This window comes from Nannospalax galili, unplaced genomic scaffold (genome assembly GCF_000622305.1).
Source record: "Nannospalax galili isolate Female #2095 unplaced genomic scaffold, S.galili_v1.0 scaffold281, whole genome shotgun sequence".
Lineage (NCBI taxonomy): Eukaryota > Metazoa > Chordata > Mammalia > Rodentia > Spalacidae > Nannospalax > Nannospalax galili.
In genome coordinates this window covers 9,369,325-9,384,601 of record NW_008349068.1, presented here as the reverse complement: position 1 = coordinate 9,384,601, position 15,277 = coordinate 9,369,325, and the positions used below count along the sequence as shown (strand labels likewise).

General features: G+C 35.5%; 1 protein-coding gene across 4 annotated transcripts in view; it reads left to right on the top strand.

The window, feature by feature from the left end:
- Erbb4 (erb-b2 receptor tyrosine kinase 4) overlaps window positions 1–15,277 on the top strand; it is a 1,194,626-nt gene that overhangs the window by 851,420 nt on the left and 327,929 nt on the right. For all 4 annotated transcript variants that reach the window (XM_029569917.1, XM_029569919.1, XM_029569920.1 and 1 more), the window contains exons 6-8: window positions 6,772–6,890; window positions 9,993–10,134; window positions 12,721–12,834. In XM_029569917.1, coding sequence (XP_029425777.1) covers window positions 6,772–6,890; window positions 9,993–10,134; window positions 12,721–12,834 — 375 coding nt within the window. The remainder of the gene's footprint in view (window positions 1–6,771; window positions 6,891–9,992; window positions 10,135–12,720; window positions 12,835–15,277) is intronic.

The window sequence follows — 15,277 nt, the reverse complement described above, 5'->3', positions numbered from 1 at the left end:
CCTGGTTCTTTACACATTTTGCAGTGTGTTTTATACATAATGCTGTTTTCACTTTAAAAATACCCTGATAATGGGAGCTACCCAAAAACATGCTGTGAGGTCCAAATTGTTCGTGTTTCAGGCACAATTTTGCCTTTCCTAGGAGTAAATGCTGATTCTAAAGGTAGAGAGGAGATGTAGACACATCAGTAAGCTGCTGATCTCGTGAAGAACACATACAAAGCATCCAAAGAGATTCCCCCTTAAAATACTTTCAAACGAACACCAGAGAACTCATTACTTTTTTCCATAAATCAATATGACAGTTAATAGCTTCTTTCTTATTTAATATATTTTAATATTTTTATTTTATGTGTATGAGTATATTGCTTTCAAGTATTTAAGTGCACCTGTGTTGTGCAATGCCTACAGAGGTCAGAAGATGGTGTCAGATCCCCTGGAACTGGAGTTACAGATGGTTGTTAGCTATCATGTGGGCACTGGGAATCAAACCCACGTCCTCTGCAAGAGCAGCTAGTGCTCTTAAAGGCTGAGTCAATTCTCCAGCAACTTCTTTCTTACATCCAACCAAGGTCTGGTCTATTAAACGGAAGGGTTTTTCTTCTTGCTCAAAGCTCCGACAATGTAACTAAAAACACTGTAACTGCCATTAATGTTCCATCTATTTCATAGACATGATGTGCTTTATGGACACAATTTACTGAAATTTTGTCATGAAATAGAAATAATACGGAGGTTTGAGAGGACACAGGTCATTGAATATTAACTGAAGTCACAAAAATTAACTAATGTGCATTAAAATATGTAGAACTTGAGGATTGCCCTAGAATAATCTCGACAGACAGCTACTGGATAAGAGAGAGCAACAATTTTCTGATAACCCATTTTATGAAAATTTTGTCTTCAGAATGAGCAAGGAGTGATTTTCTTACCATCTACATGTTTTTCCTCTCCAATCTTGCTATGTACCTACTCATCAATTTTTGTTTGTTTGATTCCCAATTAAGGATAGCGAGTTTAACCGCACAAATAGGAAATTATGGTGAAAGGGCACTGGGATTGAGTTTCAAGAAAAGCATAGTTTGTCAATCAGTCAAATGTTGCAAATGATGTAGGTTTTTTTTTTTTTTTTTCATTTTTACTAGATAGACTAATGGCTCTCAGCTCAAATCTCTACATTATTGGAGTAACCTACAAAGCCTATTAAAACTCTCAAGATAATTAGAGCATTGTCAGTCATTTTAATTGAATAAGAATTAGGTGCTTCCTGGGATACACACACACACACACAAACACACACACAAACACACACACATATGTTAATACTATATTTGCTGCTTTTAGAAAAGAGGTTTGTGGATCAGCAGACAGTCACATTACTTAGGAATTTGTAACAAATGAACACTGGGCCACACTAAGTGAACCAAAATTTCATTTACATAAAAAATCTCTATGTTCAATTTGAAAAATCCTGTTAGACAATCTATTTCTAATATATTATTTACAATAATTGGGTATAGAGTATAAACACAGTAAGAAACCATTGAGGGAAGGAAAGAGGGATGAATAGCCATGAAGAGGAGACAGATGGGAAGAGGAAAAGAACAAGAGAAAATCACAGGGAAATGCTTTGAAAAGCACTGCCTAAATTTAGCCCTATTTTTATGTTAAATGTAACTTACATGAAATCAATTATTTTTAATAAAAATTCCCATAATTCCTCATTACTAACTTAAAACAGAAAATTTTAAATTATTTCTGTTTGGATATTTAGATAGATGCTTCTCTACATGCCTCTGAAATGTAACAGAATATGAAGCATCCAAATGTCTAGAAAAGATGAGCTAATTGGCCACAATATGGAAGATATTCTGATTTGGAAAATTTTAAAGTTTATTTAAAATTTTATATAATAAAATAATTTAAAACACGTGTTTAAAAGTTTCATAGAGTATCAGTTGTTACGAAGTCTGTCATTTGTAACATGTCCTTTTCACATGTTAATGTACTCAGTGAAAGGATTTTAATGTCTATATAGAAATACTCTTTAATACATATTAATTAGTAATTTTACTTTATTAATACTTTCTGCATTAATTGTCCTACTTGGCAGGGAAGGCTAAAGTAAATAAATGGAAACTGAAATGTTTTGTGTATTTACTATGATTCAAGAAGGTATTAAAAATAGTAATTAACCTTTAGATGTATGTGTCTAGAATTAAAGTATGATGTGTCTTACAGGGTATGACTGCTGATTCAGCTCCAGGCTGCTGTTTTGCATCTGAGCAATTCTTGTTACCTAGAAGCAAATTAATAGACTTTCTGTGATGACACTTATTTGAAATGTAGTGATTTGTTTATTTAACATATGCCTTCTATTATAATTAGTTACTCTTGGTCCATGAAAAGAGCTTTATTTTATCTGGGAGAGGAAAAATACATTGAAATATATTATTTAAAAAATCAATGCACTAAAATTGTTTACTTTATGCAGTATGAATTACTAATTTGTGTGCTTAAAAAATATAGCATTTGATTAAATAATGGGAATAGTATTATAATCACAATACATGATTATGAAGTTAAATGATATAATTTTTGTACATATCATACATACATACATAAGTGATATATATGATATGTATTTCATATAAACACATAACAAATTATGTGAATTTTAATTGTAGTTCTAAAAATTTGAATATACTATAATACAGGAAATGTAATAAATAAATTGGAAAGTATTTATATTAATTGCTTTTCAGTTGCTGTAATAAAACACCGTGGTCAAGACAATTTGTAGAAGAAAGGTTGTTTGGGCTTATGGTTCTAGAGGAATAAGAGTTCATCATGGCAGGGAGGCACAGCAGGAAGCCAAAGCAGAGAGCTGAGCTCACACCTTCCAGCCTTCCAGCAAGTGCATGAAGCAGAGGGTAGACCAGATGTAGGGCAAGTGTATCTACTCTCATAGCCCACCCCTGGTGACACATTCCTTTCTCTGGCAAGGCCACACTTCCTGATTTCATGACCTCCCAAAGAGCTCCACCAACTGGGGATGAAGTGATTAAATACTTGAGCCTATGTGGGACATTTCTCATTCAAACCACCACAGTATGATAGATGGCATTTGGTGCTGCAACAAGAATATGCAAGGAAGAGAAGTATTTGAAGGAAAGAAAGAGACTAGGTAAAGAAAGAGACATGGAAAGAGAGAAAGAAAAAGGACAGAAAAGTCTTCGGGAATTAGTTATTTGAGAAAATTCAATATCAAATAGGGGTAGACATCACTGAGAAGTGAGTTTTGAGCAAAGACCTAAAGGTAAACAGGTGTGTAGAATGAGTGTTACACCGAAAACTTATAGAAGAAATTGTTAGTATTGAAATTTAGAGTACCTCAAATTACAAATGCAAAATATGCACACACAACTCTAGACATAAATTTTTCCCAAAATCAGGGCTAGGGATGTAGCTGAGTGGCAGAGCATTTGACTAACATCTGTCAGGCATGGATTCAATCCCTACCACTGCCAAGAAAACAAAATCTTCTATAAGCTTATGATAACAAATATCATACCATGTGATTATATTTTCCAAAGCAAAATCAAGGCAGATGATAAATCCTAGCACTATTTTAGTTCAAATTGTGTTTGATATTTGTAAAGATTGTGCTCTACAGGAAGTACCATGATCATGTTCAATAGAAACATACCTCATATTTCAACATTAAGCATCAGCTTATGGATATTATCATCAGAGTAAATGGAAACAGAGCTGAGTAAAAATATGACACCAAGTGACTGGCGAGATGGCTCAGCAGTTGAGTGGACTGGCTGCCCTTGCAGAGGACCTGGATTCAATTCCCAGCACCCACATGGCATCTAACAACCATCTGTAACTCCATTTTCAGGAGTTCTGATGCCCTTTTCTGACCTTTGCAGTCATTGCCTGACACAGGTGCACTTACACACATGCAGGCAATACACCTATATGCATAAAATTAAAATAAATAAAATATTTTAAAAATATGACATCATAAATACTCAGCAGAATTTTTAAAATATTTTTTTACAAATTTCATATGATATATTTAGATTCTGTCTCCTAGCTGCACCCCTTACTACCCTCCACCCAATTTAATGTAATCTAACATACATATATGCCTAAAGAGTCAAATTTGTGTCTCCAATGCACATTGGTGTGACTCTATCCACTGGAGCTTGGGCAAGCTACAAAAGGTCTCACTGTTAAATGAAACTGACTGTCCCCTTCCCAGCAGCCATAGGTAGCCAATTCTCTCTCACTTAGCGTTGGGGCTTCTTACCTACTTCCCTAGGACTATGCTGGGACTTTGTCTGGCTTCGATTATGTGGGAATTGTCCATGCTGTCAATATTGCTGTGAGTTCATTTGATTAACTGACCAGTTGTCTGGAAAACTCTGTATATTTGTGGTCATCCACCATCATTGGCTCTTACAATCTTTCCACACTGTCTTCTGCAACGATCCTCGAGCCTTGTGATTCAGAAGTTTGATACATGTGTCCTATTCAGGGATAAACAATCTGCAGCCTCTTATTCTCTGAAAGTTGGCCAGTTGTGGTTCTCTGTGTCAATTATCATTTTAGCAGCAGAATTTAAGAATCTTTGAAATTTTATAATAGGTACTAACAACAATTCTTCATTCTTTGAATTTCCATATGCTCTAATTTAAGGTGCATTAATAACTGTCTATGTATTCTTTTCCTTGATAGCTTCCTAAATCATTTCATGCCTCTAATAAGTGTGCTATCACTCAGCAATTCAGCAGGTACTTTCTTTAGGGTGATAATTTCTTACATCTTACCATATAAAGAGGATTCTTCTTGTTGTATGCTAAGTGCCAAATATTGCCCTTATGAATGAATATAAAACCTTTGATGACATTGTAAATTTCAATAATTCACTACTTGGTTGGGAAGGCATAAGCTAACACAGAAAACAGAAATGACATGCAATAACAGTACGTAACATTTTACTTGTATCTACCTCTATTTGTCCTCAATCCTATTAGATGGGTAGTTACCTTGGCTCTATCTTTGAAATGATAATATGAGATACAGAGTGGATAGATAAATTGTTTGTATCACATGGTGGAGATTAAACATGAGCTTAGGCTTCAAACCACCTGGGATGTATCTTATTCAGAAGCAAGGGTAATACAATAATTCATCTTGGAGATATGTCTAGAAAGGTTTCAAAGAAAACATTTGCTAAGCAGAGAAGAAAGGGAGCATTTTTAAGATGAAGAAATGCCTTGTGCAAAAGGTAAAAAATCTACAGCAGCATTGTAGCTATGTGGAAGGAGTTGCTAGGGGAGCTCCTGCGTTGAGAGACATGAAGAACACACGGCATGTTGAGAAGCTCTGGGAGTGGTAAGAGATTCCTGTACAGAGAGATGGTCATTAATTTGTGAAGGATTGCCAACACTAATCAGAGGCACCAACTTCTGTTTCCAAACCATCTCTTCAGAGCATCATGGAGGATTAGTTGGAAGGAAGAGACAAGATAAGAAAACTTTTTTGAAGCTGTATAATAATTTATAGATAAGTTTCTGAACAAAACTAGCATCCAGAGGGGAGGTAATGAAATTTTGAAAAAAACTGATATTTTTGATTTTCTCAAATATCAGAAGTGATGGGGGAAGATGCAATAGAAGAGATTCACCTCAAATTTCTAGCTGAGCTCTTGGCTAGATGATACTTTCATTAATAGAGATGAAAAGGAATTCAGTCCACGGTGGAAGTGGGGACGAATTGCCTGCTGCTGTGTGTACCTTTGTATTTCTAAAGAATGTCTTTAGAAAGCTACAAATGCATGTGGCAGCTCCATACAGAATTCGGTTTGAATCAAAGTGTCATTGGCCTGTAGGTAGTAAAGGACTAGGGGGTTGTATTTCTTATCAGGGAATGAGACAGTAGCCAAAGGATGTTAACCCAACAAAATTTTGGATGACTAATACTTAATTGGCAGAGTCTTGATAAAGTAGCAATAAAAGCAGTTTAGTTCAAATGGTAAATAAGCTAAACAGGATCAAGGTGGAAGTGTAAATACAGAAGCCATGAAGTGATATGCTCCATGTACTACTCTGTTGAGTTCATACATCAAAGTGCTTTGAAAGTATTTCTTTGTAATAAGTGAAATAAACAGAGTATCTTGTTTTTCATTACTACAAACTTCATGGCCCATTTATACACAGCTGTTAAAGTATACACTGATGTGATATTGTCAGATTAGACTGATGAATAAGAAAAGACTCATGACAATTTTTATTATGATTTCCTCCATTACTTCCTACCTCCCTTCTTTTCTTCCATCCTTCCCTTTCATTCTTAATGCAGATCAAGTAAAAATCTGATCCATATTTCTCCTGAGTACTAAAAGCCTTCAATATATGAAGACACTTTTTGCCCTTTGTACATTGTGTGAACCACCTCAATAACGATTTCATCTTTCCCAAGCTACTGAATGGGTTATTCAATACTTAATGTTTTCTTATTAACATAGACGATCTTCTAAGTTGTTATACCTACTTGTTGAAATAAGAGCGTAACATTTATGAAAGTTTTGTAAAATAATTTTCATCAATTGATTTCAGACTTCATTAAATCTTTTCTGAATTAACCAATAGTAGATGGAGTAAATTGTTGCTCCAAAACTCACATTTGTCAGTTGTTGCAAATATAGCTTCAGTTGGTGGATGACTCTGACTGAGGCCGCATCTCTGTCTTCTACAGTAACAAGGACTGTGTGTGCAGAGCAGTGTGATGGCAGGTGCTATGGACCCTACGTCAGTGACTGTTGCCATCGAGAATGTGCTGGAGGCTGCTCAGGACCCAAGGACACTGACTGCTTTGTACGTCTAGGTCTTCGTTCTTTCCTATACCTGAATCTGAGGGACAATAAATATTTAACATTAGGTTATGGTAAGATTTAGTCACTTTAGAACTTCAAAAGCTGCACCTTCCTAAAAGGCCTTCTATCACTGAGATGGCTATTGATTAAACAGAATTATGTTGTTCTACTTCAATGGATTGCATTTTTCTGATATAATTTATGTTAAAAATAAGATGTATTGGAGAACATGAGTGAACACATGTTGAGATATATCTTCCAAAAATTCAAAGCATCCTTTTCAAATAATCAGGGCTTATCATTTTATGTTGCTGTTTCACTGAGTCATGAGTGAGGGGAATTTGTTTCCTAATACAAATTACATGGTTATAGCTGAAGAATTTACAAACTGTTAAAAGTTTTGTAAAATAATTTTCATCAATTGATTTCAGACTTCATTAAATCTTTGCTGAATTAACCAATAGTAGATGGAGTAAACTGTTGCTCCAAAACTCACATTTGTCAGTTGTTGCAAATATAGCTAAATAAATTATTGAAAATGACAACCATTTATTTTGTTTTTTTTCCATTTCTTAAAAATGCACCAAACACATATCATTAGAATTAAATTTTTTTTCAATGAAATTTTTAACTGAATTTTTGTGGATTTCATACAATACAGCTTCATTATGTTTAGAAATCCTTTCCTATCTATTCCCCATAGTCTTCCCAGAATATAGAATTAAATTTTTTAAACTGATATTTCATCCAATAAGTAAAATAAAAATTAAAGGTCATATGCCATAACTAGTTATTTCTTAAATTTGAACATCATAAGAAACTTAATTTGTTTACTATAAATCTATAGTGAACCAAAAATAAGAATTGGGGAAGTGGATGAAGTAGACGAAGATGGGGTTAAGATCTGAAAAATCCAAGGTAGAAACTCAACAGCTCTTGAACTGAGAACACTTGGCTTATCTGTCATCAGTGTAGACAGGAGACACAAGCTTGAGTTTAAAGAAACTGCAGATTGCAGGTGTTGCATTAACAATTCCAAAACAAGAGCATCAGTGACAAACAGTGGCAAAAACTCACCCTTCAAAGTGTGCTGCCTCGTTCTCCTGGCTGCATTATCAAGACAAGCAGTGCCAGGTGCTCTTCAGAACTCTCCTTTCATTACTTTTATGGAATGGTCCAGTGATTCCACTTTGGCATTTAATACTGAATGTTCATGAAGGCCGAACTGAGGCCTTGGTATAAGTTATGTTGTCCCTGTGTGCTGTCTGAAAGGTAAATTTGCTTTATTACTCTGGCTTATATCCCTTTGCTCCAAAGCTATGTACAACATTGCATTTCAATGCTGAAAGTGTGTGGTAATGCAATTGTAAGAACACATGAAGTTTCATAGTCATAAATTAAAACTTACTGAGATTTCTAGATTGGTTTTTAATAGAGTCTTCCTACAAAGTGTCATCGCAGTGACTAACGTGTCATCAGTGAGCTTGATTCCGATTATGCATCAACTAGGCCATCATTGCTAAAAAACAATTGATGAAGCAAACGTTTTGAGGAAACAGAATAAATTATTGTTTATTAATAAGCATATGACATTCTAATGAAATTTAAAACAGAGCTTCACTTTAAATTAGCTTGCTAGCTGAGGCCTAAACTATTCCTAGGAAATTTAATTTCTTAATTAAAGTGTCTCACACTTTTGTTAGTAACATGTTTATGCTTAGGTTGTGAGTCTGAGTCTTTAATAGTTAAGCCATCCCTCCAGCCCAGTCACATGTTTATGTATACTTACACATGTGCTTTCTTTTGGTATTTGAAAACCTAACTCTTAGGAGCTAAAATGACTTCTAATTCTTCTTAAGTGAAATTGAAAGTATTAATTAATTGAGCTGTGAAGACAAATGTATGTTAGCAAAAATCAGCTGCCTTTTTGAAAATGGTAGCTACAGTTGTGAACGGAGCCATGCATAAAATGGCGTTGTATTTTTATGATTACTACTACTACTCCAATTATAAATTTATTTTGTGTTTATTTTAAAAGTATGAGTATTTTGCCAGAATACATATAAGCACAATGCCCACGGAGGGCAAAAGCAAGTGTTAGATTTCCTGGAACTGGAGTCACAGACCATTTGTGGTTGTCATGTGGGTACTGGGAACCAAGCCCTGGTCCTGTGCAAGAACAGCCAATGTTCTCAACCACAGCCATTTCTCCAACCCCTGCCATTATATTATTTAAATAAATATTAACTAGAGCTATTTCCTCTTTGCATTTACCTCATATTTATTGCACTTGGTGAGTCACCTGGCCCAGTTTTCCTTAAGTCAAGTGGAATGACCATTATGTTTCCTTCTATAGAAAGATGATACTTGCACTTAACATGCCACTGAAGGCATTAAACTCTCCAGTCAATCTCTCCAAACAAATCCCTGCCTTAAACTGACTATTAATATTAAACATAAATTGGTTGAATCAATGTGAATTAAATTATTTGCTACCGTGTAGATTCAATATTTTACATTAATTCTTAGTTAGAAATGAATCGATTGATACCACTCAATGTGAACACCAGTAATTACATATGATATATTTACTGACAGGAAGGGAGAAAGGTTGTTGAAGAGGCTAGTGAGATTGTTAAGACCATTTGCTGCTTTGAAGAGGACCCAGGTTCACTTCCCAACACCCACATGGTGGCTCACAACCTGCTGTAATTCCAGTTCTAGGAGATCTGGCTTCTAGTACCTATGGGTACCAGGCACACACATGCTGTCTGTATATATCTCATGGTACAGACACACACACACACACACATACACACATATATGTATATATGTAGATGTAGATGTAAATACACACATATATATGTATATATGTATATGTGTGTGTATATATCAGGAAAAATACTCATAAATATTAAAATATTTTTTTTAATTTTGGTGAAAATTGTAAAGCACAGTGACTTCAAAATGATCATTTTTTTAACATTTATAAAATTGAAATATAATAAAGTATACCACCTTCAAAAATCATTGTAGGAGCGTTTTATTAATAAGCACATGTGAAAGTTACTTGTAAATGAAAGTACTATCTCCTGTGTTACAGGCCTGCATGAATTTCAATGACAGTGGAGCATGTGTTACTCAGTGTCCTCAGACCTTTGTCTACAATCCAACCACATTTCAACTGGAGCACAACTTCAATGCCAAGTACACATATGGAGCCTTCTGTGTCAAGAAATGCCCACGTAAGTGACACACTAAGAACTGTCAAATAAGTAAATCTAAGTTCATCTTCATTTCAAACTTTAACGATAAAATGATAAATTATTTTATATTGGATATGGGTCCTACCATTCATATTTCACAATAAAAGTAAAGCCTGAAATGTTTAAGTAATGGTTGAAGCCCATAGAAAAGGAGTGGCATGTTGGATACTAGAGTGAGGAGTTGCTCTTTTCACTCTTCCTTGGGAGTCCAACACAGGATATTGTTTCTCACAGCTCATTAAGTGGCAACAAGCTGTATTATTAACAGGGTGTGATGTGATTCTAATATGAATGAGTTTACACCTATATTTATTATTATTTACTTATACTAAATATATGTCATAATAATTTAGTAGAAGTGAAAGTTGTTAAGTAATATTTAGGAATCCAATTACAAATCCTAAGAATTCAATAAGACCAGCAGAACTTTGATCAGCTATTAAATAGAATATATGTGTGAATAGTATTTGCTTTGAGATTTTAGCTATTTGAAACACTAATCTATTTATTTATGAAAAGTGTTAAAAAGGAAATCACTACATTTACTTACATATTCATAAAAATGGAAGCTTTAAAATACATAGAAAATGGTCAATTAAAACTTTCTTCTTTTATTAACTTTTTTCCAGTGGTAAAACAATCTTTTATTAAAATCACATAACTGAGCAGGTTGGTGGTGTTTATCTTTAATCCCAGCATTCAGAAGGCAGAGGCAAGCAGATTTCTTTGAGTTTGAGGCAAGCTTGGATCAAATATCAAGTTCTAGGCCAGGATTACAAAGGCTACAGTGAGACCTTGTCTGAAAAAATGTAGATAGTATTCACTTCATGCTTATTCTGTACGCACTTCATGTTACAGAGGCTTCTACATAGAGCACTCAGGTGAAAAAATAACTAACAGTGCATTATAAGAGAAAACGTATCAGAAGATGATCCAAGGACATGGGCCAAGAATAGGGTCAGATGTAAGTTCTAGGAATCATGAGAACATTCCCAAGGACGGGTGTTAATATTGTTTTACATACACAACACATTTTATGTGATGACATCATAGAATACATGTGATTCTGTAATTTGGCTTCTGCCTCATCAGCATGTCTTGGAAGTCTTCCCACTTAGAAGTGAATAGAAGTTCAGTGTCATTCTAAAGTTGCACTTCGCTTCCTGTCAGTCATGTATTGTAGCCTGTTTACGTGGGCTCCTGTGTTGGTTTACAGTTCAGTCATTCCTAATAAGTAATTGGATTCTATAAGGTTTAGAATATCCAAAGGGTATAGAAAACTTCAGCTGTATCTGTTACATTTAACATTTTTTTAATAAAGATGTGTTACTGTATTCCCGTATAATTAAACATTTTAGTTATGCTTGGTTTGGGGCAAGCATTTAATATTTGTCCCTTTCCTATCCCTTACGGCATTGTTAGTAAACATCCACCCTACCTTTAATGTATACAGCCTTTCCATTGGGGGTGGAACTATCTTAAACCCATAGAACTTTCTTCTTTTAGACTAATGTCGAACACTAGTATTTTCTACTATAATGTCAAAATCATCAATAGCCCTTGTTCATAAGAGTTGATTTGTTGAACTATTCTCGTTGGAAACAAGGTTATTTAGCTTCTAAACATAGCTCTCCATATCCCATTTAGCATTCTGAAATACACAACCTCCTAGTTGAAGAAAAGAAGGATCAGACTTCCATGCACTTTATGAATTGTGTGTGTGTGCGTGCGTGTGTGTGTGTGTGTGTGTGTGTGTGTGTGTGTGTGTTGGGTAGTCTCCGGCGGGTAACTTGAAATTTAAAATATTTGCGTGCGTGCGTGCGTGTGTGTGTGTGTGTGTGTGTGTGTGTGTGTTGGGTAGTCTCTGGCGGGTAACTTGAAATTTAAAATACTTTATGCTTTGTGCCTACTCCCATGGAAACATGCACACTCCTTTTACAACTTTTGTGCTACTGTGAACAAATACCTGATCGAAACAAATGCACTTATTTAAATGTGTGTGTGTGTGTGTGTGTGTGTGTGTGTGTGTGAGAGAGAGAGAGAGAGAGAGAGAGAGAGAGAGAGAGAGAGAGAGAGAGAGAGATTGGGAGCTTTCTCTAATACTCCACTGAAACACTGGAAGCGTCTACAACATTTCCTCCTGGATATGAAGTGCATTCTCTTGATCCAAGGCAGTTTAACTTAAGCTTCATTTGTGCTTCATGAACTTGAAGTATTTTCAGACTTCCAACTTGCATCATGACATGAAATGAAGTGGAACAATTGAGAAACACAACTAAATGCCATGTAGTTTCCTAAGTCTATAAAGAAATCTGCTGTGTCTTGGGGGCAATTCGTGATGAGGAGTGGTAGCCAAGCAAGTAGGAGTTGATGGCACCCACTGCTCTCAGATTGGAATGTGGGCTGTGCAGAAACTATTTCAGGTTTAGGTATTTAGGCAAAGAATTGTTTTAGGGGAAGAAACATAGACTATCGATGTTGCTAACTATTTGCAAACCTAAACTATCTTCTTTTAAGTCTGTTGGTTGAGCATTAACATTATGCCTTATTTTCCATTTTAATTAGATAACTTTGTGGTAGATTCCAGTTCTTGTGTTCGTGCTTGTCCTAGTTCCAAGATGGAAGTAGAAGAAAATGGGATTAAAATGTGTAAACCGTGCACTGATATTTGCCCAAAAGGTGAGTGATACTACAGGGCTATGGGCTAGGACAGAGGCATTTACCAAGATTTTTCATGAACTTTTTAATAGACCAATGAAGTTAGCTTCTCAGAATAAACCCCTCCCACAATGGGCCACCCTCCTTCCCGTGATATTGATAGTTCTACAAAATACTAACAGTGTACATTATTGATTTTGAATTATGTTAACAAATGAATCCATATAAAATGGAAAGACTCAGACAAAGGGACATTTAATTTCTTTGCCTTTTTAAAAAATTCAGTTCTAGAAATTGAACCCAGGACTTCATGCATGCACCATAAGTGTTGAATAAATGTTGCAGATAATTCATGCTATAGAATTTTAGTGGAGGAAGAAATCCTTTCTTGGCCTGTATTTTCAAACTCCTAAGCAGAATGAAGCTTAAATTAAGCTTGGCAAAACTATAGTTCAAATCTCTCAAATGTGAAGCTTTTAAAGTACTAAGGCCTGTAGAAGGCAAAGGTAATATACTGGGCTTAAGTATAAATATTTTAATGGCCCTGATAGGAGTTTGTATCTTAATTCTTTAGGTAACATTTATTCTTTAATAGATCAGTGTTTTTCAAATTGTAGGCTGTAGACCATTAGTAGATAAGGAAATCGTTTTACCAAAGTGACCAACATTTAAAATGTACTAAAAGTCATATTTTAAAGCAGACTTGATAATAGGGGATTTCATCTAGTAATTTAGAGTATCAATTAAGTTTTTATTTGTTCTAAGTGGTGTGAATGTGTTGGCTCTTAATTTTAGACATAGTTCTTACAATGAAGTTTAAACATAGTTCATGATTATTAGGCTGTGGTATAGAGACAATTTCACTTCAGGCTCAGTAGTAAATGCAGAATAAAACCCTCTCCTCCTAAGGCTTAGGGGTCTTTGTGGAAGAGGGGATAGAAAGATTGTAAGAGGCAGAGGTGATCGATAAATACAAGGAAACTGTGTTGACTGGACACCATAGTGTAGTAGCATCTATGGACCCATAGCACTTACCGCACATGCACAAGACCTGTGAAAGCCCAAGCTAGACAGAGGCCCAGCATAGACTGCAAGAGGTAGATGGGAAGCCTCAACCCTAGCTGAAGATCTGTTGGTAACTGATAGATGCTGGGAGAGGGATAATCAATTTCACTTACTGTTGTGTTGCCTGGTAGGTGGACCAGACTCTAGGGGGCAGAACTATACCCCAAAACACTTGGGGAACAGATTAGACTCGATAGTCCTCATAAAACAAAAACCAAATAATTACAGAGGACATGAATTTGGTGGCTGGTAAGGTAGAGGTGGAGAGGGGTTTAGAATATGATCAAAATACATTGTATGAAATTCTTGAATCAATAAAAATATTAACAAATAAAAAAGTGATGACCTAATGAACTGAATGGACAACTCTGAAAAGGTGTACAGATGGTCAGTAAATACTTGAAAAAGTGTGTAGCATTCTTAGACATCAGAGAGGTGTATGTTAACAGTTCCCAAGGTTCTGTCTCACACAAAATAGGAAGGCTGTTGTCAAACAAAGGAGTGTGAGAGATCGGAAGCGTGTCACCTGCTGCTAAGAATGCAATCAGGTGTAGACATTGTAAGATTCAGTTGGAATGTTGGTTTCTCAAGACTAAAATGGGGCTACCATATGACCCACCCACTCAAAACTTCTGTATAGAGCCAAAGATCCCAAATCAGCACACCGCAGACATTGTTACACATCCATGCTCGTAATAAGGAGGAAATGAAACCAGCCTAGTTGTGAGAAAAGTGAATAAAGAAAATGTGATGTAAGTACATATATAATGAGATTTTATTCTGTCATAAAGGAAACTAAAATTATGGTATTTACTGGAAAATAAAACTGAAAATCATTATGCTAAGCAAAATAAGCCAGACTCAAAAAAATAAATGCTGCATGTTTTCTCTCATACGTGGAACCTAGATTTTTAAATTTCTGAATTTCTTTCCATTCAGTTCATTAGCTTATCATTTTTTTATTTGTTAATATTTTATTGATTCAAGAATTTCATGGCCACCTGCAGTGGTTGCACACACCCTTAATCCCAGATACTTGGGTGGCAGTGGTAAGTGGGTCTCTGTAAATTTAAGGCCAGCCTGGTCTACATAGTGAGTCTCAGGCCAGCCAGGACACCAGAGCAATACCCTGTCGAAAGGGAATCAAGAGATGAGAGGAAGAAATATTAAGAGAAAGGGAAAGAGAAGTTCATAGGATAGGTGTTATAAAAGAAGCAGAAGGGAACCATTCAGAGAGGGTAAGGGGTACAAGGAGGGCAGTAAGGGGTGGGCAATATTTTAGAGGGATTGGGTCTAGTGTCAGTGCTAAAGCACTTGCTTAGCATGTACAAGGCCTTGTAACACCAAAAAGAAAAAAAAAACATTTTTTCAGAAAATTTATGTGTGTGGGGGGGGGGGG